The sequence below is a fragment of the Mauremys reevesii genome, linkage group 22 (genome assembly GCF_016161935.1).
Source record: "Mauremys reevesii isolate NIE-2019 linkage group 22, ASM1616193v1, whole genome shotgun sequence".
Taxonomy (NCBI): Eukaryota; Metazoa; Chordata; order Testudines; family Geoemydidae; genus Mauremys; species Mauremys reevesii.
The window spans coordinates 2,198,339-2,222,892 of record NC_052644.1 but is presented as its reverse complement, the minus strand read 5'-3'; the positions used below and the strand labels follow the sequence as shown (position 1 = coordinate 2,222,892).

Genomic DNA, 24,554 nt, shown 5'->3' with positions numbered 1-24,554 from the left:
TTAGTTCAGTTTGGAAGCTTCCAGACAATATATAAAACATCAGCATGCTGGGTTGGGTGAGCTGCCGATGTTTTCACACCAAGGTCTGTGACTGAGGGAATTGCCTTTTATATTCGGAGCCTGGGACATGTCCATGCATTGCTGCGTCAGCAGTCCTATTGAATCTTTCTTTCCCCTTCCAAACGTACCCCCTTCTGGCCCTTGTTGTCAGTCTGTGACACTTGCCTGTTCATCTACTCTCTGAATTCCTGCTGCTCTTGCTTGCTTGCCTGCAGGTTCTCACTAGCGCTGGAAACTGCTGCTGTCTTGCAATGCTTTTTCTTCTGTCCCTTCACAGTTGCACGCTGCTGTCCTGGTACATTTGTGTTCCTGCCAGAGGCTTAATTCTTCTTTTATTCTTTATATTTTAGTAGCAAATGGTTATAATAAGGACTGTGGTAGACTTGAAGTGATGTGATAGTCGAAAGGCTCTTCTTAGCCACAATAAGACTTGAGAACTTGACTTTATAATAGATCAGTTTCACCCCCGTAATTTATAGAAGAGCGTGATATTGACCAGGTTCTCATATCAGGGGACTTGCAGTGGCCAGTGCCTTCATAGGGTTAGCACCATTAAAAATGCGGGTTGGCTCTAATGTAGTGGGTAGTACAATACTGTACTATGCAGGGAACCAGTGGGCTCAGGCTTGCTCCTTTGGGTGGAGGGCATTTTAATTTTGATTAGATCCCGTGGGAAGGGAGCAAAAGGTATGCCTAGTGTTGTTCTAAGCAATTCAAAGGGAGCTTAGGAAGGAGCTAAGATGGTGCAATACAGAGGAGGGTAAATAAAACCAAGGAGGTTCTTGTGCCCCCCGGGGGGCTCAGACGAGGAGAAGGGCTCTAGGAGAGGAAACTAAATACATTCTAAAAATAAACTTGGACCCCCTCTCCCTCCCCTTTTTCATGGTGCCACAGCTGTGGGGCAAAGGGGCTGGGCTTTATTTACATTCACGCACACTGGTACAAACACTGTACCCCCTGCAGTAAGGCTTTCTGGGGAAAGGTTGGCTACACTGGCTGAGACTTGAAGCTGTTTTCAGAAGCTAAGGAACACCCATACAAGATGCCTTTCAAGTTTTATTCCCAAGTTGTTTCTTTTACTGATTTAAAAACATTTTTGAAGGTAGCTTCTAAGCCGGCGAGCCAGTGCAATAAATCTGTAGATGATAGTACTATGCCCACAAGCATCCCTGGTGGAAGGTATGAGAGCTGGAAACTGTACCCCTGAAATCTCACTCTACGTATGCTCCGGTTAGCTCAAAGAAGCACTTCTCTTGAATAAACCAGAGGGGGCGAGTGGTAGAAAGAGCTCAGTTCCTCAAGCTCTTTTTTCCGTAGGCAATGCCTCGGTAAACCCCTTCACAGAGTGACTTGAGTTCAGTGGGGTTTCTGGACTTAAAAGTAGTTTGGGAGCCCCAGGCTTTTTATGTTTTAAGAGTGGTTTGCACTGCAGTACAGTCTGAGGATATATCTGGACAGCAGAAGTTGTGCACAGGCAAGCCTGTTTGGTCTGGCTTGCATCCAGATAGCACAGGTAACAGTAGTAGTGAAGAGAGTGCGGCTTGTGAGCTGAGTATATACCCAGGGTCGGTACTGGATTTGTACTCCTCGCGCTGAAGCCTGCACTGTGCAGTCGTCACTGTTGTTACTGCCAGCACTAGCTGCATTCAAGCTAGCTCAGGTACACTAGTCCTTGTAGAGCTTTTGCTGTGTGGACATACCCTAAAATGCCTGAAGAACATGCAAGGATTTTGGTGAGACACATGAGTCCTAACTAACTTACTCCCTGTTTCTTTCTTTGTTTCAGTTACCCGCAGGGCAACAGAAGCTCCCTGGAGCCTCCCCGTCCCATTCGCTACCTCATCCTCCAATGGGGGAGAGTCCCCAGCTCCAACCTGCACACCTCTCACAGATGCAGTCCCCCCACCAGTCCCGTCCTCCATCACAGCCACAGCCACTTTCCCGACCACCCTCCCGGCCTCACTCAAGGCCTCCCTCCCAGCCACAAACTTTGTCCAGGCCTCCTTCTGAACCCCTCTCCCGGTCCTGCACCCCTCAAACGCAAATGCAGAACTTGTACGTGATACAGAATCAAATCACATCATCCCCCCATGGTCCCACCCAGCACCCCTTACGACCCCCGTCGCAGCCTCAGGTACAGTTCCAGCCACCCCAGTCTCAGGCCGAAGGGCAACCTCAGCTGGCAACACCTCCACATCTGCAGCTACAAGTTCAGCTTGCCACTCAGATCCAGCCCCAGTCTGAGACCCAGGTGCAGGCACGGTTGCAATCCCAGATCCAGGCTCCAGCTGAGTCTCAGCATACTCATTCCCCACATTTCCAGTTCCCTTCCCAGGGCCAAATCAAACCGCCAGTCCCAACCCAGACCCTTCACCTAACACCGGAACAACAGAGAAGTTTTCAGATGGTCCCAAATCAATTCCAGACACTCTCTGCAATTCCAAATCCCGCTCCTCAGCAGAAGCAGCTATTGGACAGGTTCCAGCAGGTAAATAATTACCATCAACGAGGGTAAATTAAACTTGGCCTGTAGAAATATAACCCTCTAGAAATTAAAAATACACCCCCATACTTCAAGGAGAATGAATGGGTCATAGGGATTAGAAATTGGAGATTTTCAGTCTAGCTTCTTCTGGACAGATATGCAAATCACAAAAGTCACCACCTTAAAAAATGATCATCTGGACTACCAAGGTTATATCTTGTTTTGTTTGTTTTTAAAATAGTCCTCTGGGAAGGAATTATCTTGATTTTAGTATCATGGGCACATTGTCAGCCTTTAGGAAACAGTAACAATGTAGAATAGTTTCTAAATTGTTTTGGAGCTGTTTAAGGGCTTGTCTACACAAACTTAGTTTGCAGCAAGCTCTACCCCGTGCTAGCCTGCTGCAGACTACCTGTCCGTGTGGACCCTGCTGCTGCGCATTAACAATTTTAGTTCACTTTGATCGTCCCATTTCAAAGAGGACTAGATTAAAGTGAATTAACTAACTCTTAATGTCTGTTAGCACGTGAACAGTTAGTCCCCAGAAAACTAGTGCAAGATAGATTCACACCCCAGTTTGCCACAAACTAATTGTTCATGTAGACAAGCCCTGAGTGTGTATCTTTGCTACCAAATACTATGTAAATAGTACATAAAATAAATAATTATTTAATATTTAGGACTTACAGAGTTTGGCCTCTTCCAAGTTCTTTAGCAACATGAATTACTCAAGCACCGAAACGGAGAGAAATTTTTGGACAGAGATAAAAACAAACACATGCTCCTGTGAAAAGTGCCCCTTGGGATCTTTCCTATTCATGCAGAGCAGACAGAGCTCAACCCTGCTGGGGTCTCAGCCTGTTTCCAGGGAGTCTGAGGGCGTGCCTGCACTACAAAATTAAGTCCCCTTAAGTCGAAGTACAGCTACCACAATAATTAAAGCAGTGGTTCATATCCACACTTGCTCCCTCTGTCTGTGGTGCGTGTCCACACCAGGAGCACTTCCACTGACTGAAATGGGGCATTATGGGACACTTGACAGTTGGAGCCTGGCAGCTCTGGGAATGACAGCCTCATCTGTAGGCAGGGGGCTCACAGCTGGGCCCTCCACCCTGATAACCCGAGCTGTCAGCCCAGCAGGCTCACAGCTGTGAGCGCCCCTGGCCCCAGGGCTAACAGTACAGGGCTCGATTTCACAGCGGCAGCCTACCAGCAATGAAATTGACATTCTCGTTGGTTTCTCACCTGGTATTATTTAATTTTTTGACTCTGGCTGTCAGCTCTATGTGGGGCTCACAGCTGGAACCTCCCAGTGAGGGATTGGGGTGAGGGAGAGGATAACCTGAGCCCAGCCACTGCCCCCCCCCCTCGCAATCCCTCACCAGGAGGCAGGGAAACGGGGAGAGACTCACAGCTGTGAGCCTACACCCCACTGACAGCTCAGACTGTCAGGGCTGGGGTGGGGGAAGGGCTCCAGCTGTCAGCCCCTTTGGGGTGTAGTCAGTGTAGTGGGCCACTTACATCAGCAGAAGCACCATTGTAGTGTAGACACTGACATAATTAGTATCAGAGGGGTAGCCGTGTTAGTCTGGTTCTGTAGAAGCAACAAAGAATCCTGTGGCACCTTATAGACTAACAGACGTTTTGCAGCATGAGCTTTCGTGGGTGAATCTGAAGAAGTGGGTATTCACCCATGAAAGCTCATGCTGCAAAACGTCTGACATAATTAGGTCATCGTAAGCTGCCTTATGTTGACCTGACAATAGTGTAAACCAGGGGTCCCCAATGCAGTGCCCGCGGGCGCCATGGCGCCCGCCCCGGGGCATCTGTGTGCACCCACCTACTGGCCACTAGACAAGCAGCTGCTGAAATGCCGCCGAGAAGCGGCAACGTCAAGAAGCGTCGCTGCCTCTTGATGACGCTACTTCTCGGCTGCATTTCAGTGGCAGCTTTTCTTGGCGTTGCCGCTTCTCAGCGGCATTTTGTTGGCTGCTTGTTTGGCGGCCACACTCCTCGGCGGCTAGTCGTTCGGCGCCTGCCACACAGAAAGGTTGGGGACCACTGGTGTAAACCAAGCCTAAGTATTAGTAATTTGAACTTTGAGCCCTGGAGTTGTAGATCCCAGTCCGTTCAAATTCATGTTAATGGGTTGATTCCCATTAACTTCAGTGAGAGCCGGCTCGGGCCTTACATCTTAGAAAGCATCCGAAAAATTCTTTACAATCCACATTTCAGATATTGTCTTTACTGTCACTTTATCTGCAGGGGAAAGGGGAGCCAAGCTCCGGTTTTTAAAAACCTGCATATTAAAAATAAATTTCCCTTGAAAGGACTTAGTCTGGGATCCAGTCTGCTGTATTTCAAGCACGCAGGGCATGTTCATGTGATTTTAAATTCCTGTCGCTGACAGACCTGGAGATTCCCACTGCTAAGCAAAGACCTTTTTTTGTTTCCTTTACATTCACCACCTAAGACTGTGAGATCCTGGGGCTATAGGATGGAAACCAGTGGACTAGGTTGGAAACATGAGAGCAAAGGAGGGTCCCTTTCTTCCCATGCTTTGCTGCTGGGTAGAAATATTTATGGTACATAGCAGATTCAAAAGGAAGGTAAAAGGATAAAATGTACCAAAAGATGGTGTTAGGGCATCTTTTCAGCCTCTGTCATTTATCCAACACAGGTGCCCCAGGGGATTATCCTGCAAACGAAACACCAGACTTCCACCAGCCAGGTGTCATCAGCTCTGAGCCACTTCAGCAGCCAGCCGTCATCTGTCCTGGTTAGCAGCCAAGGACAGCCAGTAGCAGTGACAACAACGCAAGCACCAGTCCACAGCCACCCATCTGTCCCTGCTGCAGTCCAGCCTTCTACTGCAGGTTCGAGTGAGGTGGCGCCTGTTCTTGGGAAGGGCCAAGTACAAGGAGGGAGCGGGAGGAGGAGGTGGTAGTGGAGGAGGGCAGCCAGCGCAGCTCGCAACACTGCTGCAGCAGACATCAGCGGAAGCTGCTAAAACCAGGCCTCGTGCGTGCTTGGGGAGGGGAACCAGTCTGGGAAGGGGAAATTCTGTTGCATTTCTGCTGGACTGTGACTTTCAACTTCCTCTTTCTCCCCCTTTTCCCCCCCTTCACACTTCGAAGTGCCTGTGCAGTAAGAAAAGCTATTCTAAAAATGATGTTGGGAAGTTCATCATCTGCCTCTCTAAGGGCCTGATTCTGTGAGCTGCTGAGTGCCCTCAAATGTCATTGAAGTCCACGGGCCAGATGCTGCTCTCATTCACAGAGTGTAAATCTGAAGTAACTCAATTGATTGGGGGCAACATGGTGGAGCAGATATGGGCCCTGGATGGAGAGTCAAGACATCCTTAATGCCAGTTCTGCTACTCACCTTCTGTGTTGCTTTGGCCAAGACACTTACCTCTTTCAGCCACCAGTTCTCCATCTGAAAACCAGGAATAATTATATTTACCTTCTTGTGTGAAGCTCTCTGAAACCCAGGGGGGAAATTCACCCCGTGCTGAAGGCTAGTTTAGGGTCAGTGCACCACTTAATTCTCATTTAAACCCTAATTTAAAGATTTAAGTGGGACTTAAATCATGCGCAGGCCTTATGCTTCCCCGCCACACACAGGGATGAATTTTAGGCTACAGGTGCTCTGTATTTTCCCTCGCTCTATTTACTGATTTAGATTTATACACTGTGCCTATCAATTATTTTAGGCACCTATCAGCTGCTTCCATGCACTTTCACAAATGGGAAATGGATACTGTTTTTATAATGTTATGCCCATGGTACACTGAGTAAACTAATCTGAGGTATTGATAAAAAGGTCCACATATTTTCATTTGTTAAAAAAAAACCAAAACATATTTACAGCGTGGTGGTATTTTGATTTTCAGTCACTTTCTGCTCTGCTGGTAGTAATGATTTTTGCATGGGTATAAAACTAAGATTTCTCCCACTTATAGTTGTTAAGATCCCCTGGCACATGTCTCAAGAGTAGAGGTGTTTTAGCCCTGGTGTCCTGATAATTGCATTCTGCTTCCCTACAATCCCCTGCATTAGTATTCAGTTGAATTAAGTGGTCATCTTTTTCACTTCTTTTGCTGCCCTGTTGTGGAGTGTTGCTGTGTGCTGTTAAACCGCTGGCAGAGGTGGCTGCATTTCAGTGATAGCTGAAGCAATGGGCAAAATTTTCAAAAGCGCATATGTCGTTTGAAAATTTTGCCCAATATCTCTAGATAGTCTATAAAGATTCTTCAAGATGCAATATGCTGCAGGAATCCAAGACATGTTGCTATTGTTGTTTAAACTTGGAGCTCGTTTTAAAATCTGCTTATATTTGCTAGGTATAGCTGCTTCAGTTCCTGCAGAGAGTAAAACATTTTCCAGTGGCTCCGCAGCTGTTTCTGTGGGGAAAGTGACTACAGTGCCAGGGAAACCAGGAACACCTCTTGCCGTACAGCAGCCAGTTCAGGTGAGAGCTTCATTTTTAATGCTTCTTCACAGTAGTTTGTCCATTTCAAGGATAAACAAAACTTACTGAGTTTCACTCCACATTTGTTCTTTTTGTGTGAGAAGAAGGAATTAAGTTTCAGAAACCATTTGACTTTGGCGTATAATTGTTTGATTTTATAAGTACTATGAACTCTTAAACAAAAAGAAAACAAATAATTATCCCTATTAATATTAATTAGACCACTGGGGAAGGGAGCTTTGTTCCTCTTCCTTGAGGGACTTAATGTGCTTCCCAATTTATTTAATGGCATGCAAATACTGTTGGGATGTACGTTCTAGATGTGCAAGTTAAAATAATTATATATCAAAAAAGATTTATTCATAGATGTTTGCATATCAACACCAAGGAATTCCATTCTAAGTCATTTCACTGATGACTGACATCCTCTTGGCGAGTAGTTTCCTACTGTGTGTTTTGGTAATCAGTTTGTAGTCATTAAATTCATATTGGGATCCCAAATAAAAGAGATCCTTTGTTTCTTCTGCAGGCGAAGCCTGGAGTGATTAGCTCCATCTCCGGCCTGAATCTTGGAAAAGGCCCCTTGCAGATCCAGGTAGTTGGGAAAGGATTATCACAACTCATGCCCTCAGTCCCAGTCCCATCCCAGCAGCAGGTGAGTTTACACAAATGTTTATTTCCTTCAAATAATAGCTCAATTTTTTTTTAACTATTCTATCAGTGAGGAAGTTCGAAAGGAAGCTGTGTGTTTTCTGCTACCTGAAAGCTGCCATGTTTAAAGTGAGGAAAGCTGTTTTTCTTAGTCGTCAGCTGGAATTAGCCCTTTTCTTCTGCGCTTTGGCCAGAATCTCCAAAATCATCCAACTGATTTCCTCCGGCCCACAATCTCATTTTATTCTCCAATTTCCTTGTACTAATTTACTGAACAGAAAGAGTTCTCTCTAATGTGAGCTGGATGGTTCCTCCGTTAGTTCATCATTCTCTGCCGAGTAAAACTAATCTATTTCTTACTAAGTCCTTTCATGTGCATTCTTTTTTCTTACCAGTATGATAGTAAGCTTGGAAGTCTGAAAAAACCTCCTACACTACAGCCCAGCAAAGAAGCTTGGTAAGTGTTTGCCAGAGAGAGTGTGTTGGAGCCTAAGAAGTTAAAGAAAGCAGTGTAAGGGTAACAGTAACATCGCATGCCTAGTAAGGTTAAAGTTTAACAGACTATCCCGCATCTGTGTTAACTTTGGAGGCATGCAATGTTGTGCACTGTAATCCACTCTACTGGGGAGGAAGCATGATACTTTATCATGGCATGGCAATTCTCGGTAACATAGCATGCCCTTCAGTGCCTCTCCAGAGGGCCCATGGGTGACACTGGTTGAAAGTACATTTCACACTGAAGAGAATAATTCTTCTAGAATTTTGTTGTGGTTCTTTTCCTGTGTGGTCAGTCATTCTTCCTTCTCCATGATTGCACTCATCCTCCTTTTGCGTTAGTGTGTTTAGCATGTGCATGCACACACACACACACACACACACACACCTATAACATAGCCAGCTATGTATTACGCTGCTTTTGTTTATATCCGTGTGTGCCTGTCTGCACATAGTACTTCACACATGCACAGCAGACCACATTCCATCACTGCCCATTTTAGCTCAACCAACTTTATTGTTAGTGTCAGGAGGATGAGACTATTTTAACTGGAAGATAAATTACATTTTCCTTAATTAGTAAAACTGTGTAGTAATATAATTTGAAGGCTCCTAGGGGGCATTTTTATAATTGAGTTATAGGATGTCTGAGTCACATTCCATGTATCAAAAGAACCTTTTGTCTGTTCTATGAGCCTCTTGCTGCTGCCCAGAAATCTCACAAGCTGCTATATAATTCAGTTATGAGTGCCCTTTGGCAACCATAAAACTACATACAGTATTAGCAGGGATAGGTAATTGTGTGTGCGTGTGTTCCTCGTGTGTGCACATATGTGTATTTCATGTTCCGCACATATAAAACAGCTCGTTTTCTGCAGACGTAGAAGGTAAGCTTTAGAGCATCTCTGTATATCATGCTTCAGTCACTGCAAACAGCCTATATATATATTGGAAGGAGGAGCAATAAGAATTTCAACCACTCAGCATAATGCTTTTATAGATATCTCTGCTTTTGAGTCTGCGTTTTCCATACACTTTGTACAACTGTCTGACTTGTCCTTTTTTTTTTTTTTTTTTTTTAGTTTCTTGGAACAGTTACATAAACATCAGGGAGCGGTGTTGCACCCTGACTATAAAACTTCATTCCGATCATTTGAAGATGCCTTACAAAGGCTTCTACCCTATCATGTCTACCAGGGGATGCTTCCCTCTACCCACGACTACAGAAAGGGTAAGTTCAGCTGTGTAGACAAGGAAGGATGATAACTAATAGTCCTAGAACTATAGCAAAGTGTTTTAAACTTAGCTTGGCTTCTTCGCTAAGCAACAGAATGGAGGTGGGTCTCACCCTCAAGAAGTAAACTCAGGCCTCTTCTTCTGATGTTGGCATGAGAGAGATCACGGTTGGTGGGTCACGGGGAAAAATGGATTTGTCCAGCCATGAAAAGAGAGAAGTAAGCTGCTCTGCTTCCACTCCAGAAAAAAGATGAAATCCCCAAAACCTGAATAAACTTCTTGGAACCACCTGTTTGAAATCTGGCAGCTCATGTTCCAATACGTCTGTTAGTCTATAAGGTGCCACAAGACTCTTTGCTGCTTTTACAGATCCAGACTAACACGGCTACCCCTCAGATATTAAAAAGAGAGTTCTTGTCTGCTTAGTAAGGCCACTAATGATCCCTTAGGGTTTTTCATAAGAGTTGGAGTTTACCCTGGTATCCTTGGTCAAAAGTTCTCTTTCCTCTGTTGTTGCTTTGCTGTTTGCCATCCTCCACCCCAGAAGTGGCTGCATTTCATAGATTCCAAGGCCAGAAAGGACCATTGTGCTCATCTAGTCTGACCTGTATAACACAGACTGTAGAACTTCCCCCAAAATAATTTTAGTAGTGCTGTGCATAGTTTGTAAAAGACCCCGTGAGGATCCAGGCATTGTAGAAGAGAAAACTATGAGTAGTTTTAATACATAGTGCTGTACACTTTCAAAGTTTTATTACAAACATTAATTAACAATTTTAAACTCACTCACTCTATCTGTGTGGTATATGTGCCTTATGAAGTTTTCCACATTATCAGTTAGTGCAGGGAGTTCAACCTCTTCTTCCCATGTAATTGTATCATTCTTCTCTTTGCGAGGAGTATTACCTCACCCATCTTGTCTCTCTAATATCCTGGTACCAATACAGGTACAACAACACTGCATATAGCTTTGTGGGGAGTGTCATTCTTTATTTATTTCCACTAAGAAAGATGATAAACCTGTTTGTTATAATGTGCATTTGAAGCAGGAAGAATCACTTTCCCTAGTGTTAAAATTCAGGAAAAAAGCATTGTTATATTAATTGTCTGCAGGCTGTGATTTTCTTTTATTCTAAATGGTATCCATATGTAAAATAATGACCAGTATAGAGAATGTGAATCAGGTGCTCTTATTTATCCTCCTATAACAGAAGAATAGGGGAAGCATTTTATTAAATTGAAAGGCAGCACATTGGAAACCAATAACCTACATTTATGTGCCATGCATAATTAACCTATGGAAATCATTACCACAAGATATGATGGAGGCCAAAAGCTTAGCAGGAGTCAAAGAATTTATCCATGTATATGAATAATGAGAACATCCATGGTTACATTAGACAGGATACAAAATATATTATATGGACATAACCTCTTCTGCTGGGGCAGGGAGGAAATTAGGAAGAAATTTCCCTTTGGGTAAATTAGTCTGTAGTTGTCCTTTTAGGATGTTTTATGTCCCTTCCACTGAAGCATCTGGTATTGTCCACTATCAGAGACAGTATATTGAGCTAGATGGGACCTTGGTCTGATCCAGTCTGGCAATTCTTGTGTTCCTCAACTGTCTGCTGAAGCACTCTTCTGCTCCAAAGGTCGAGTTGATTCACTGCTTGGCGCTGTACTGCAATCCAGACATAAAGCCAGCTCCTGGCCTGGCAATAATCTGCAGTCTCAAATCCTGAACGTGTAGAGAGAGTTTTAAACCACTTGATGTTACACAGAGAAAAATATCTGTTGTCTCAATGGTCCCTTGCCCCTCTAAGCTATGAGACCAATCACATGATCATGTGCACAATTGAAACTAGCCACATACTTTGGGAAGCAACCTAAGCTGATGAGGAAAGCATTTGAAGGAGCAATCACAATTGCTGCTGCTGAGTCCTCTAGTAACACTAATGTTGATATAGAATGTTAGTCCTGTTTCTGCATTTACCTTATCATATAAAATGTCTTTCAGGGAATGGAGACTTTCCTTTCAGAGCTAACAAGATAGCCCCAACAATGCCTGTATATAAAAAAACCAAATAGCCTTCTTTCTTTACCTCTTCTTTTAGTAGATGAAGAGTTTGAAACAGTGTCCACCCAACTGCTGAAACGCACACAAGCTATGTTGAACAAATACCGCCTGCTGCTCTTAGAGGAGTCTCGGGTAAGATTGGCCTTTATGTGCTACTGTGCTCAATGGTATGAAGGTCAGCATGATTATTGGTCTTCTCTAATCTATCCTATGCATTTGTAATGAGAGTTTAAATTGCAGTTTCACTTACTAAATATGACCATGCTGAGGTAATAAGGGTTCAGTCCTGCACTGTTGAAGTCAGTGGGAGTTTTTCACTTGATTTCAGTGAGAACAGGACCAAGTTGCAAGTAGGGAGACTGGGGAAAAGGCTTTTACCTTTGGGAGGAACGCCTCACAACTACGTAAATTAATGTTTTATTTTACTTTTAAATTGAAACAGGAGATTTCAATTTAAAAGTAAAATAAAACATTAATTTACATAGGTCCCTTCCAGTCCTATGATTCTGTGATTAGCGAGGGGTAATTTTGCAGCAAGCCTGGAACTTTTTTTTTTTAATGGGGACAGGAAGGCTTGGTCACCCCAGAAATATGACCCATTAACTTAGATTACAAGTTTATATTAAAATTGTGACTCCTTATCCGTGCTGTAAGAAAGGCAGAGATTCCATACTATAAACCACTACCCAAAAGCCCTTCCCAAATGTCTAAGTGAGGAAAAGTGCTTTCCAGTGCATGGTTAAGACTTGTGCCAGCTCCATGAGAACAAACACTACTCAGTGACATGTCAAGGTAATTCACCATTGTGTTAATGCTTGTTTCCCTAAAGCAGAAGCTGAAGATTGGACCCCTAATTTCTGTACTGTGGTTACTGTGCCGTTCTTTTCCTCCACCTCTCACCTGTTTTTCATTTTTGGTCTGCAGAGAGTCAGCCCTTCTGCAGAGATGGTGATGATCGATCGAATGTTTATTCAGGAAGAAAAGACCATGTTGGCTCTTGATAAACAGCTAGCAAAGGAGAAACCAGGTTAGGGAGACATTATTTCTATCTGTGCTCGTCATTTACTCATATGCTGCTCCTCCCACCTCTCCCTAGACACAGTATTTTCCTACCTTTTTAAGTTACTGAGGGAGGAGTGGAAAACTTGTAAACCAGTGAGCTGGCCCATGCCAGCTCTCAGCCAACTTCATCTGAATACAGAGGGGTCAGTGTGCAGAGAGTGCAAGTCCCATTTTACAACGCTTCTGTATGATCGGAGTCGATTGAGCAAGATTGAGCAGTGTGTGTTGGGTTCTGTAGGCTCCTCTATCTCTTGGTCTGTATCAAAGAAGTCAGTGGCTGCAGTCTTCTCCATTTTACACAAATTAGGTGCAGTCTGTAGGCTCCTGATCAATTGCTTACAGTTCTCAGTTGCCCTGATTGTGGGTGTTTTTTATACTAATGGGTTTGTGTACATTTATGGCATCTTTTCGCAGTAATATATATTTGCTTGGCTCAACTTGAAAAAGCTGGAAAGAGCCTTGGAACAAGGAGAAAATCTGTGCAGCCTAGAGAAGAAAGAGCAACTAGGCAGTGGTGTCTGTAACATGAACAACCAAATTACCAGGGCTCTGAAATGGTTCCTGCTGGGCACTCATGATCAAAGGAACACAGGTGGCTTTTTGAATGATTGTGTTCCTCTCCTTGTGTGTTCAGTGAAAGCACATGGGGAAGGCTGAGCCAGTAAGGGACTAAACCATATAGGAGGCAGAAGGAGAGAAAATTAGCTAAGAGAAAGAGAAGAGGGGCTGAGAAACAGAAGACGCAGCTAGCAGGGGGGGCAGGAATTACAGAACAGAAAATAAATCCCGGCTGGAACAGGGTAAGTGTTTTGATTTGTAAAAATTATTTTATTTAATTTTGTTGACGAAAGTAAGGAATTGCTGAGATGCCAAAATGCTCCTTTCTCCTGAAGGAGAGAGTGTCTAGTGATTGAAGAAAGGGAATATGAGTCCGGACTCCAGGGTTTCTAATCCCAGCTCTGGTGGTGATTTGCTGTAAAATAGGGATAAAACTTCCCTCATGGACTAAGATTTTTTAGGATGAATTAATTAATTAGGGTAATCGTTAGATGCTAGCAGGGGCGGCTCTACCTTTTTGGCCGCCCCAAGCAGTCATGCGCGGGAGGCGCCCCGGAGCCACGGGAGCAGCGGACCTCCCGCGGGCATGACTGGTGAGGGTCCGCTGGTCGCGCGGCTCGGCTGGACCTCCCGCAGCTGCGGACGGTTGGCTGGTCCGGCGGCTCCGCTTGAGCTGCCACAGTCATGCCTGCGGGAGGTCCAGCCGAGCCGCGGGACCAGCGAACCCTCCGCAGTCATGCCTGTGGCAGGTCCCGTCGTCCCGGGGCTCCGGTGGACCTCCCGCAGGCATGACTGCGGCAGGTCCGCCGGACCTGCCTGCCGCCCCCCCGGGAAAGGACCGCCCCACGCGCGTGCTTGCCGCGCTGGGGTCTGGAGCCGGCCCTGGATGCTAGGGAAAGTCAAGAATTATTATTAGTTTTAGGGTTGACACACACTTATTGTTACCATTTTTCTGCTGGGTGTCTTCTCAGTGTGCTGCTTTGGCTGGACTGTGACATTGTGTTTTTGTTGCAGATGAGTATGTTTCATCATCATCTCGCTCACAGAGCCTCACTTCCTCTCTGGCTCTATCCTCTGTATCCAGCATCACCCCAGCTTCTGAGAATCTAAAGGTGCCTCCAGTGCAGACAGCCACCCAGATCCACCCCACCAAATTGGTTATCAAGCACAGCGGAGGCTCCCCTTCTGTCACATGGGCAAAAGCTTCGCCTTCTTTGGATGGAGATGAGGATGCCCTACCCTCGAGGAGCAAGCCCCCAATCAAAACTTACGAGGCACGGAGCCGGATTGGGCTTAAGCTGAAGATCAAGCAGGAGGCTGGTCTGAGGAAGGTGGTGCACAACACTGCCTTGGACCCAGTTCACCAGCCACCTCCGGTGTGCACAGTCATCAAAACAGCTGACCAGCACTCTTCAGCTGCCGCCACCACCACCACCACCACTGCCGGGCAAATGAACGGGACTATTGACCACATAACCTCAGCGCCTGTGGAGAAAAAACCCATTGTGACCTACTGCAGGCTTCCGCTTCGTAAGACTTACAGAGAGAACGTGGATGCTTTTATAGCAGATAAAGCCACTGATGCCTGTCCGAAGGGAGGCATCCCAAAGGTCGATACGATCCCCAGCACCCTTGTGATCAAGCAGGAGGACAGCTCCAAAGGCGTGATCACCTCTCTCAAAACCCATGAAACCCCAACTGTGGTGGTGGCAGAGAAGAGCAAGCCGGAGGAGAGCTCCAAGCTCCTGTTTTTCAACAGGAGCGATGCCCGTTCTCTGGTGATGCAAGACAGCCCTGCCCCTCCGAAGACCGATGACTCTACCAGTGGCCTTATGAAGGAACTTGCAGAAGTAGAGGATGAGTTTTATCATGGAATGATAAAAACGGAGCCCCCTGACCACAGCTCTGGCTCAGAGCTCACCTGGGAGGTTCCCTTGCCTCCAGCCAAGCGCAGGAAGTCAGAGTCCTTTGATGTGGATAATGCCAGCTTCTCCAGCGACAGCCCCCAGGACGACTCCCTTAATGAACACCTACAGAGTGCCATTGACAGCATTCTCAACCTGCAGCAACCTCAGACTGGGGGTCAGAATATCCGGACACCCTCCTCCTCGTACAACTCCTCTTCCTCCCCTTTCTCTTCACCTGTCCATCGTACAGACACTTACCTTGCCCCTAATCACAATGGCGGCCTTGGAGCAAGGACGTTGAACAGATAACAGAAAACCAAACTGAGCAGAAACTGAACAGAAAGCAAGGACCGAAGAAGACGCTCTTGCTGGTTGAAAGGGTTGAGCACCATGGGTGTCAATGGTGCCGCCTATCCAGAGACCCGATGGCTCGGGCCTGGCACCAGCAGGAGTGGGGGAAGAGGGTGTCCTAATGATGCTTCATCCAAGTGTTTATATGATGGGTTTTGGATGTTGTAAAGTACAAGCTGAGGCTGGATTTACAATACACTCGTCTCATCAAATACACCCTATAACGGCAAGTGAGAAGCAAACAGGTGGGTGGGAGGGGATTGATGGGGCCCATAGGTAGTGCTGGCTGTGTAATTTAGATTCTGTAACAAATGGCTAATTTGAATATCTGATTGATCAGTTTCCCCTCCCCCCGCCCCCATCTTAAACTTTGAACAGATTGCAAGTCAAGCCAGTGTGAGGCAAAAGGGGACTCTGCAGGAATTGCCACAGGGGCAAAATTTATTGTTCATTTTTAAGTTATTTCAGGAATCAAGCATGGGCTTGTGAAACCTCTCATTGGTCAACAAAGGGCAAAAAAATAGTCAAGAAAGGAAATGCAAACACTAATAATTAAAAAGAAAGAAAGTTTACAACTAAATCTATGTTTTACTCCTACAACTTGAAGAGAAAGAATTCCCTTGGGAGTAGCTGTGGGTAGGACTAGCAGGAGCAGCACAGAGGAGATGGGGGAAGAGAGGAATATCATGCAATCATTTACTCTGAGCGGGGTGGTTACAGAGCTTTTTGTTGTACTCCATGGCAACCTGATATTTTGGTAGCAACCGGGCGAAGTGTATTCAGGCTGTGTTAGGAGTGAAGCTGCTCTGGCATTTCCCTGCAGCATTCCAAGGCAGGGGGTGTGCTGATAAGAGAACAGGCTGGGGCCAAGGCATCGGGTTGCAATGTTCTGCTTGGAGCTAGGCAAAGGCGGAAAGCAAAAATGCCAAATGAATGTTTACATGTTTTACATTTCTGCTTTGCATCATTTGTTGTTGTTTAAATGTTTTCTTGTACTCAGTTACCTTCATCTTATTGCTTCCCCATAGGGATCCCCTGTTTCCTTATTAAAGCCATAAGGGGGGTGGGGGGGTTATAGCATGTACTCTTGAGACCCTGTGTCATGACCATCAGCCTCCTGACTAAGGAGGACTGGATGGGGCTCCCTTAGGGACCTGTCAATGCCTCTCCCTAATCAGTTAGAGGAGGAGCCTGTTGAATGACACAAGGTACTCCTGCCTCTCCACTTCAGCAGCACTGCTGGCCCCAGGCAGTCTGGGATGTGAGAGTATTAGATTGAGTGACAAACCCAAATCATCCTCTTCATAGCAGTGATGGACACTTTCACTACGCCACCAGGCCCACTTCTCCCCCGGCGTGTTTGGTTTTGATCAGTTCCTGATTTTCCTTTTCCTTTAGTTCTTCCCATTCTGTCTCTCTCTCTCTCTGCACATCCTGCAGGCACTGGAACTCAGAGGCATACAGGGAGGTTTAGAAGCCCTATTAAATTTATATGAGCAGGTGGATGCTGTGATAGATCAGATACCAGGCCTTTTGCTGACAAACTTCCAGTGGCTTTGTCAGGATTTGAGTTCTAACACCTGCCTTGTGCTAAGGATTCCAACCACAGTCTCTTTAGAATTCACACGTATACTAGGGCTGCCACTTTTCTCTCTAATCCTAGATTTATCAGTTAAATGCTGCCTACTGAAATTAACATCAGGACATCTTATAACATTGGTTTCAATGCACGAGGGCTCTGTCATTCCAGTTCAGTCTTCCTGTTCTCCGATGCGACCTTATCGCCCTACTTATGGTCACACTCACATGGATAATGGTTGAGAACACTGTGATAAAGAAAATGCCAGGAAATGTGAGCTGGGCAAGATCACATTTATTTCACTACAAATAACAGACATAAACCCTTCCAGAAATGTACATTGACTAATGCCAGAAACCCTGAGGAGGATCTATTTATTCCCACTCATGCCTTATTATTTCTTTACCCAAATGTGTGGTGACAGTGGAAATACCTGGTTTCTTTTCACTGTTCCCCCGCATGGGTGTGTATGTAACCATGACTTAATTGTATGTATGTATGCTGAATGTATGTAGACGTTGTAACCTGTATGTGTGGCATTCATCCCATTAGAGCTTTTTCACTGATTTTACCTCCATTTTTTATTGGTGGTAGTAGGAGTTAAGGCTTTGCATCAGTGCCATCAAGTATTTGTGATGTGCCATGAGTCCTGTTTCCTTCAACAGCCTATTGATGTCATTCATTACCGCACGATAGGAGTGGTATGTACCATACAAACGGATTGCAATATCAGCACACCACCTGCTTGGAGTCTCTCGTGTTGGCAGGCTCCTGCTGCTTTAGATGGGATCCCACAGTTCAAACCAGGATGGAAGAATTGGATTTGTGAGGAAATGTATCTCCTCTTCCTGGCCTGGAGTGGACATGTATAAAGGGGTGTCACTCTGCAAAAGAACATTTCCTTTTCTGTCAGTAGGCAAGACAGAGAGATAATGATCAAAGAGAGAAGCCTGGTTAAAGTAATTTGCACTCCACTCCCAGTGCTCTTAGCTGCCCAAAGTGGGGATTAAGAAGTGGTGAAATATCAGGAGGGTAACAATAAATTAATAGGAAGTTAAAATAAATGCACAATAAAAATCAACTGGGTGCGAATCTCAGGTTCCTCTTAAAATGCATTGCTCACAACTGGGTTGATAACACTTAAAACTGCAGCGTGTTGTATTACAGCCACTGAGGGATTCCCCGTCCCAAATGAAAGCGTGAGCCTGTTTTCTAGCATCTTTTAGTATTTTTGATCCTTCACAGTATTTCTTTCTTCAGTTTCTTCTATGCACTGAGTTCTATAAATTAATGGGTTTCAATCCGCCTCATATTTATCTCGCCGATTGTATTTTTTTAAAACAGATCCTCCTTTTTGCTGAAATTCCCTTTAGAGAACATCTTCAGAGCAGGGCATTCAGAGAATAACAGGTGGCAGCTGCTCCCTTGTCTGGCCAGCTTACTGAAAAATTGTAACTATGGAGGTAGCACAGAAGTGGCGCTTCTCTGTGTCCCTTGCTCTTATATATACACACACCTCCCACCCTATGGCTTGACAGATACCTGCGAAACCAAGAGCAGTTAATGAGATAATGTAGAATTTCCTGTGTTGTGTGCATGTATAAGAGAGAGCTCGAGCTCACAGAGTGAATAATCAAACTTCAGAGATTGTGACATTAACACAGATGTACACTATTCCGATATCAGTCTCTCTCCTGTTACCAGACCTATGGAATTGGCAAAAGTGTCCCTGAGGGAGGGTGGGAAAGGAAGGCAAACATCTCTGTGTGAGCCTGGAGCCAAGGACCTGCCTGTTAGCATTAGCATCCTTTTGGATGATGAAGTAGAGAGTTGGTGAACAGAAAAGGGAGAAAATTGTCAGTGTTATCAGTTAGAGGCATTTGAATTTGGAAGTTTTCTGCTTATTTTTTTTCCCCTTTCTTAAACTGATTTACAGTTTTACCATCCCCAGCCCACACCCCTAATGAATGTCCTGAATTGCAGCTGCTATCAGACTCCTGTGGAAGGAAGCCTGTTAGCATTGTGTGTTGATTAACCGTAAGGGGCCACCACCTCCTTTATTCCATGGAAGTTTAGTGTTTTCTTTTCACAGCAATCCCCACAACAAGATTTGAACCTTAAAAGGCACAACCACCACCACCAGTCCCTCCACATTTTAGTCTCTCTCATATTGTCTGCTGGGATTCAGTATAGCCCAATGAATTCCTTCCAAATTGTGGTCCCATTGAAATCAATGGTAAAACGCCCATTGACTTCACTGGAAGAAGGGCTGGCCTCCTAGAAAGTTTGCTGACCCTGGAGGAATTAGAACTGAGAGTCTGCGAGTGCACATGTGTCTCTAGTAGTGGGGTTGGGGAGATATTTTATGAGCATAAAGGCTGCTTCCACAAATGGGGGGGGGGGAATTAAGATTATAGTGGGCCCAAATTCCCCCAGATCTTTAGGCTCACACTTACGTAACGGTCCTCCACCAGCCATCAATGTGCACAGCTTGTGCCACATGAGTCAGAGCAGCTCGGCACCCAGTCAGTGCCTGTCCTGGGTCATGGTATAATATGTAACCTGAGGAGCCAAGTGAGGGAATGTCACAGTTTGGGGTTCCTGGGGTTCCTTGCTGCAAACAATCCTTACACACTCCTGGGTAGGCTGGTCACCATGTGCTTTATTTACAGTGTACTGTACAAGTGTTTGGTCCCCACCACATAAGCTTTTCTCCAAGTCTTTATCTACTACCAAGGCCCAGGACAGGAGGGAGAGAGAGATCTCACCACTCTGAAATCCTGAGCTCCTTTGCTCTGCCTTCCAGCCTTCCATCCTGTCTCTCTCTCTGAACCATCATCAACAGACAGCTGAATCCCCTTGTTGATTGGTTAATCACCTGATACTTGATCCGTTTGATTTATGCAGGGACAGTACCAAGTGCAGAATGGTGAGTCAGGGTCAGGATACTCCCACTCTATCACAGGAGACCCCTGCGTTGTGTGCGCTAGCACTAGTCACCTGTTGTGAATCTCATTGACGTGCTTCATCAGTGGGTTCCTTCAGGCTGCAAGTTCTGGATCTTTAGCCCTGTCTTTTCTGGCATTACAAGGTTAATCAGGTTTTTAACATGGCAGGGCAGCCAGGGTGCATGGGCCCATGCTTTGTTAAACCTGTATTGTTAAGGAAAAAAGATAATGTTTTAAAAGTTTCTGTTGTAGGTTCCTGAGTGGGCTGGAGTAGATTTACTGTTTGACACTGTCAACATTGGCCAAACACATAGTTAAACCCCTTTTTGGCCACTATTAAAATTGGTTGCAGTGTGACTCTTAATGGTTGACAGAAATTCCCCTAATCTTTCTTCTGTTGTCTCTTTTTTATTATCATAAATTATTTTTAAAAGTAGGTCTAAATCCTTTTTCACACATGCAATACCCTCTCATATATTTTAGAGGCTCCAGTTCGTCTCCTGAATGTATACTTTAAGAGACCAAACTGTTTGGCCTCGTTCTGGGAGTTACCTAATAAGTAGCTGCTTCATATATTTCCAAATCCATGTTATTTTTCCTGCTTTCTGCATGTGAAAAAAGAAACACATGGTCAGGCTGCAGATTAAACACAGGCTAGCTACCCCCTTGGCTAATGTCCCAGTGTTTTACCAACAGAACAAGTTAGGCCCAGCAAGTTGTGCTGAAGCTTAGCTGCTTGAGCTCTTGATAGGAAGCCAGATGAACTGCTTTCAGCCACTAACTAAACATCTTTTCTTTTGCTGCTTCCCTTTCTTTCCAAGAAGAAATCATAAATCTCATTTCCAGGGCCTGGGAATTAGCTATAACTGCATTCAAATTCCTACATATTCTCATATGCTCATTACAAACAGACTTCAAACTCAGTCTTTGAGGATATGTGAATGTTTGTAAATCATCAAGGTATCTTTTCCTTTCTGGACCAATTTTTGGTGGTTAACATTGTCCTAAAATCTGCAAACTCCATTTAAAATTCAACAGCCTACTCTTGCATTATAGCTCAAGAGACTCAACTAGAAATATAGGGAGTCAGCAACTTTTCTTTTTCTCCCTCTGGGATCAGATTTTCAAGATGGCTTAATACTCAATAGCTCAAATTTAGGCATATAAATGAAATCACTTGATTTTCAAAAATACTCAACCCCCAGCAGGTCCCACTGTTCTGGATGGTGAGGACGTGAAAATCTGGACCGTATTATTTTCCTCTCTTCCTCTCCTCCTCATTTCTTACTAAAAAGAGGCCTTAAAAGTATTCATATGCCCCTCGTTACTCCACACCAAGAAATATAAAAACGGGAAAGTAATTAATTTAGAACTCCAGAGGCAGCTTTTGCATTTCAGTGGATGGAAGCAAGTATTTTCCAAGAATGAGTTTGCTTTAAAAAGCAGTGGGGAAGAGGAGTTATTGTGGCAGGAGGACTGGTGGCTTTAAGCAGTAAGTAATTGGACCCTTTATGTGAACACAAAACTCCTTAAGAAATGTGTGCAGGTCACTCTTGAGGAGTTTTGAACATACCAGAATCCCCTGTTTTGTTCCTTGTTTTCAATTCTTATAGCTAGTGTTAATTTTGCACAATCATTATTGCCTCTGCCATCTTCCTCCCAACTCAGTACATGCTCGTGCACACAGTGTAGGTCAAAAATACTCAAGACATTTTATAAACCAGCATATTTCAGTGTGTGCATTTAACTCTCATAGCTGTGAACGCACTTGACAAGGAGAATAGAAAAGCTTATGCAATCAGGTCCTTCCAGCTATGCAAGTACAGAATTGACACACATGTTCTAGTCCACTGGGAGATGAATAGCTGGGAATGGAACACATGCAGGCTTTCTTTTTACCATCTGGCCTTAGTGTCACTTGCACACCTTTTATTAGCTAACTGCTTTTTACCTGTGACAGAAACATTGAAGTCCAACATTAGTGTTTGTTACCATCCTATTCACTTCCAACTCCTTTATGCACAAATGTCCCCATGTCCCCTGAGGTGGTGTCCTTGTTGGAAAACGGCAATATAGGAAAAGACATCACCATTCTTTACACCCGCAAACGATAATGAAACGACTGCTGGAGAAAGTAGAAAGTTTTGGACAGTGACTGCTCACCCAAACTATTCTTCAACATCAATTTCTTCTTCTTTAACCCTTTATGTGTCTTGTGAAGTAGAGAAAAGTTTGTGTCTTAAGGAAAATTTGCAGTTTAATTAAGACCATTTTTTAGGGGGCATAATTTAACCAAAAATTAAAAATAAAAAATTACGGTCCACTTTTTTTCTTTGACAAGAGTATTTTAACATTAGACCATCCACCACTGATGTAGCTTTTTGGATAGTTATGTATCAGGTCTTTACCTCTGTGCCCACAAGTTTTTCTAATACTATTTTATTTAAAAAAAAAAAATTAGCAGTGTTGCTTTTCCATTCACTTCATGCTGTGTAGCAGTTCACAAAACTGCCTGATAAATTTTGCCTTTGTACCAGGTGTATTTTAATTCCTCCATTTGAGAAGCCTTCTCAATCAAACTTTTTAAGGTTTGTTGCTTGTGAACTGCCTTTGATACATTCTGAAGCACTGGTTCTACTTAAGAAGGGAGGTCTCCTGTTTTATCACAGTAGCCTGGGCTTGTTAGAAGATAAGCAAACCGAAGGTGACTGATTTTTTTTTTTTTAATTATTGTTACTGAGATTTTATTTTTGCATTTGAACACTGCTCTGTGGCACAGAGCAGGAAGATAAAAAATCCAAGGAGAGAACCCCCTTTTGGATTGGCTTGCAAACACTAGAGGTCAAAGTGCTCAGTGGCCCCTCTTAACCCTTCATTAGCTGTGATGAGAGGATTGGTGAGGTAGCAATAAGAAATGACAATTCCCAGGCTAAAATATTTGGCGTTTTCTTTTTTATATATACATATATATAAAAATGTGTATTAAATTGTTTGGTTTTTGTTTAGTCTCTACTTTTTTCTTTAATCTAAAAGAAAGAGTGGCTTGGGATCATTAGAGCATTCTTGTTTTCCTTTTTCTGCAAGATGGATAACTTTAAAACCAGAGACTCCCCTTTTGAACAAAAGGCTGATAAGCATTGGCTTTCTCACTGTTTCGGGGAAGTATACTCGAAAATTTTTTACAACTTCCCAGTATTTTGAAATGAACTTGAAGTGACCATACCTTTTTCCTTTCACAGCGGGGAGTGGGGTTCTTTTCACCCCTTTTCTGCACATTTTAATTTACATAGTTTTGCAGGGGGACAGCTAACGAGTTTTTACTCTCAGCTGCCCCCTATCCATGTCAGCTTGTCTCTGGTGTAGAATTAACCGGAAGAGGAAATGCAAAAAAATAATTATGGCAAAAAGTAAATCTCTCATCCCTGACTGTTCATTTCCTCCCCACCTACCGAAATAAAGTAACAGCAACACTTGCAAAAAAGGAGAGGGAAAATTCCCCACCCCTTAACCAAGTAAAACAACCCCCTTTTCTTTCTTGCCCCGCTGGTACCAGTGAACGCTATCACAGTTCGAAACAAAATATAGTACTATAAAATAATTTTGTACTGTATTTATTGTGTATAACAATTTTTTTAAAGAATTATGTACATTTAGTACTTCTGTGTAAATTAAATTGCTCTTCTTTTTAAATACTGTATATGAATTGTTTGGTGTTTCTTTCCAAAGACCTTTAGAATGCAGGTTTGAAAGATGCAAATGAGCTCTTGACTTTAGATGGCTCATTATTTATTATTTGCATTACGGTAGCCCTTATATGTAATGCTTTTGCTTGGCAAGACAGTCTGATGTTTACGGTGGTTTGCAAAAGGGAAAAGCAAATTAGACCTTGTCTATATCTTATGTCTAGGAACCTGATCACAACCCAGCTGCTTACAAACATGACCCAAAGTTTCTGTCTGAGGAAATACGGTTAAGGGATATTCTGCCCCACAGTTTGGAACCATGACCCAGTCTGATCCTTGCAAGCATATTCTTGGTTTCCCTCTGGGGCCCCCCTGCTGTTTTCACTGGGACAGTGTGGCTTCACGTGGGTGTATGAGTGTGCCTGCATAAGTCTTGTTGTATCATGAGGGTCCATCTTTGTAATCAGGTTGGGAAACTGGATTATAAATTAGCTCCTGGACATAGCAATATTTGGGTTTCTCACAATCTTGTAGTGCTCATGGTGTGTTACAAATCTGGCTCCCGCGGAAGCAAGAATGAAACTTGTCACTTGATGGGGCTTACGTCTCCTCCTTGTGTGGCCATCTTACACCAGTGCAAAGTGAGTGTGAAATGACTGCACCAGATGCCAGGGCAATGGAGAATCAAGCCGGATCCTTTCTAACCCTAGTACTTGTTAGACGGGGTCTTGGCCTTGGAAAGTTGTGAACAGAAAATAATTGATACATTCATAACTCTTTTAAGGTCTGCAGGCTTGGGCTTGAAGGCTGGGGTTCGAAAGAGCCTCACGTTAGGCTCCCAACTCCAAATGAATTTTCATGGGATTTGGACTCCTCTGGAAGCTCCCAGCTTAAATGTCTTTTGAGGTCCTGTTGGCTTTGCTTTTCCCATCTGCCCACCCTGCCCCATCCCAGGGTCTGGAGATGTCCCATTGTACGATGGATGTAGC

General features: G+C 44.2%; 1 protein-coding gene across 11 annotated transcripts in view; it reads left to right on the top strand.

Moving 5' to 3' along the window:
* Positions 1-21,233, top strand: part of BICRA (BRD4 interacting chromatin remodeling complex associated protein) — a 112,963-nt gene extending 91,730 nt beyond the window's left edge. For 10 of the 11 annotated variants that reach the window (XM_039510801.1, XM_039510804.1, XM_039510793.1 and 7 more), the window contains 9 exons: positions 1,847-2,548; positions 5,226-5,421; positions 6,891-7,018; positions 7,548-7,673; positions 8,065-8,126; positions 9,247-9,395; positions 11,515-11,609; positions 12,402-12,504; positions 14,112-21,233. In XM_039510801.1, coding sequence (XP_039366735.1) covers positions 1,847-2,548; positions 5,226-5,421; positions 6,891-7,018; positions 7,548-7,673; positions 8,065-8,126; positions 9,247-9,395; positions 11,515-11,609; positions 12,402-12,504; positions 14,112-15,313 — 2,763 coding nt within the window. In that variant the 3' untranslated portion in view covers positions 15,314-21,233. The remainder of the gene's footprint in view (positions 1-1,846; positions 2,549-5,225; positions 5,422-6,890; positions 7,019-7,547; positions 7,674-8,064; positions 8,127-9,246; positions 9,396-11,514; positions 11,610-12,401; positions 12,505-14,111) is intronic. The other variant, XM_039510803.1, reaches the window with a different exon arrangement.
* Positions 21,234-24,554: the final 3,321 nt, after the last annotated feature.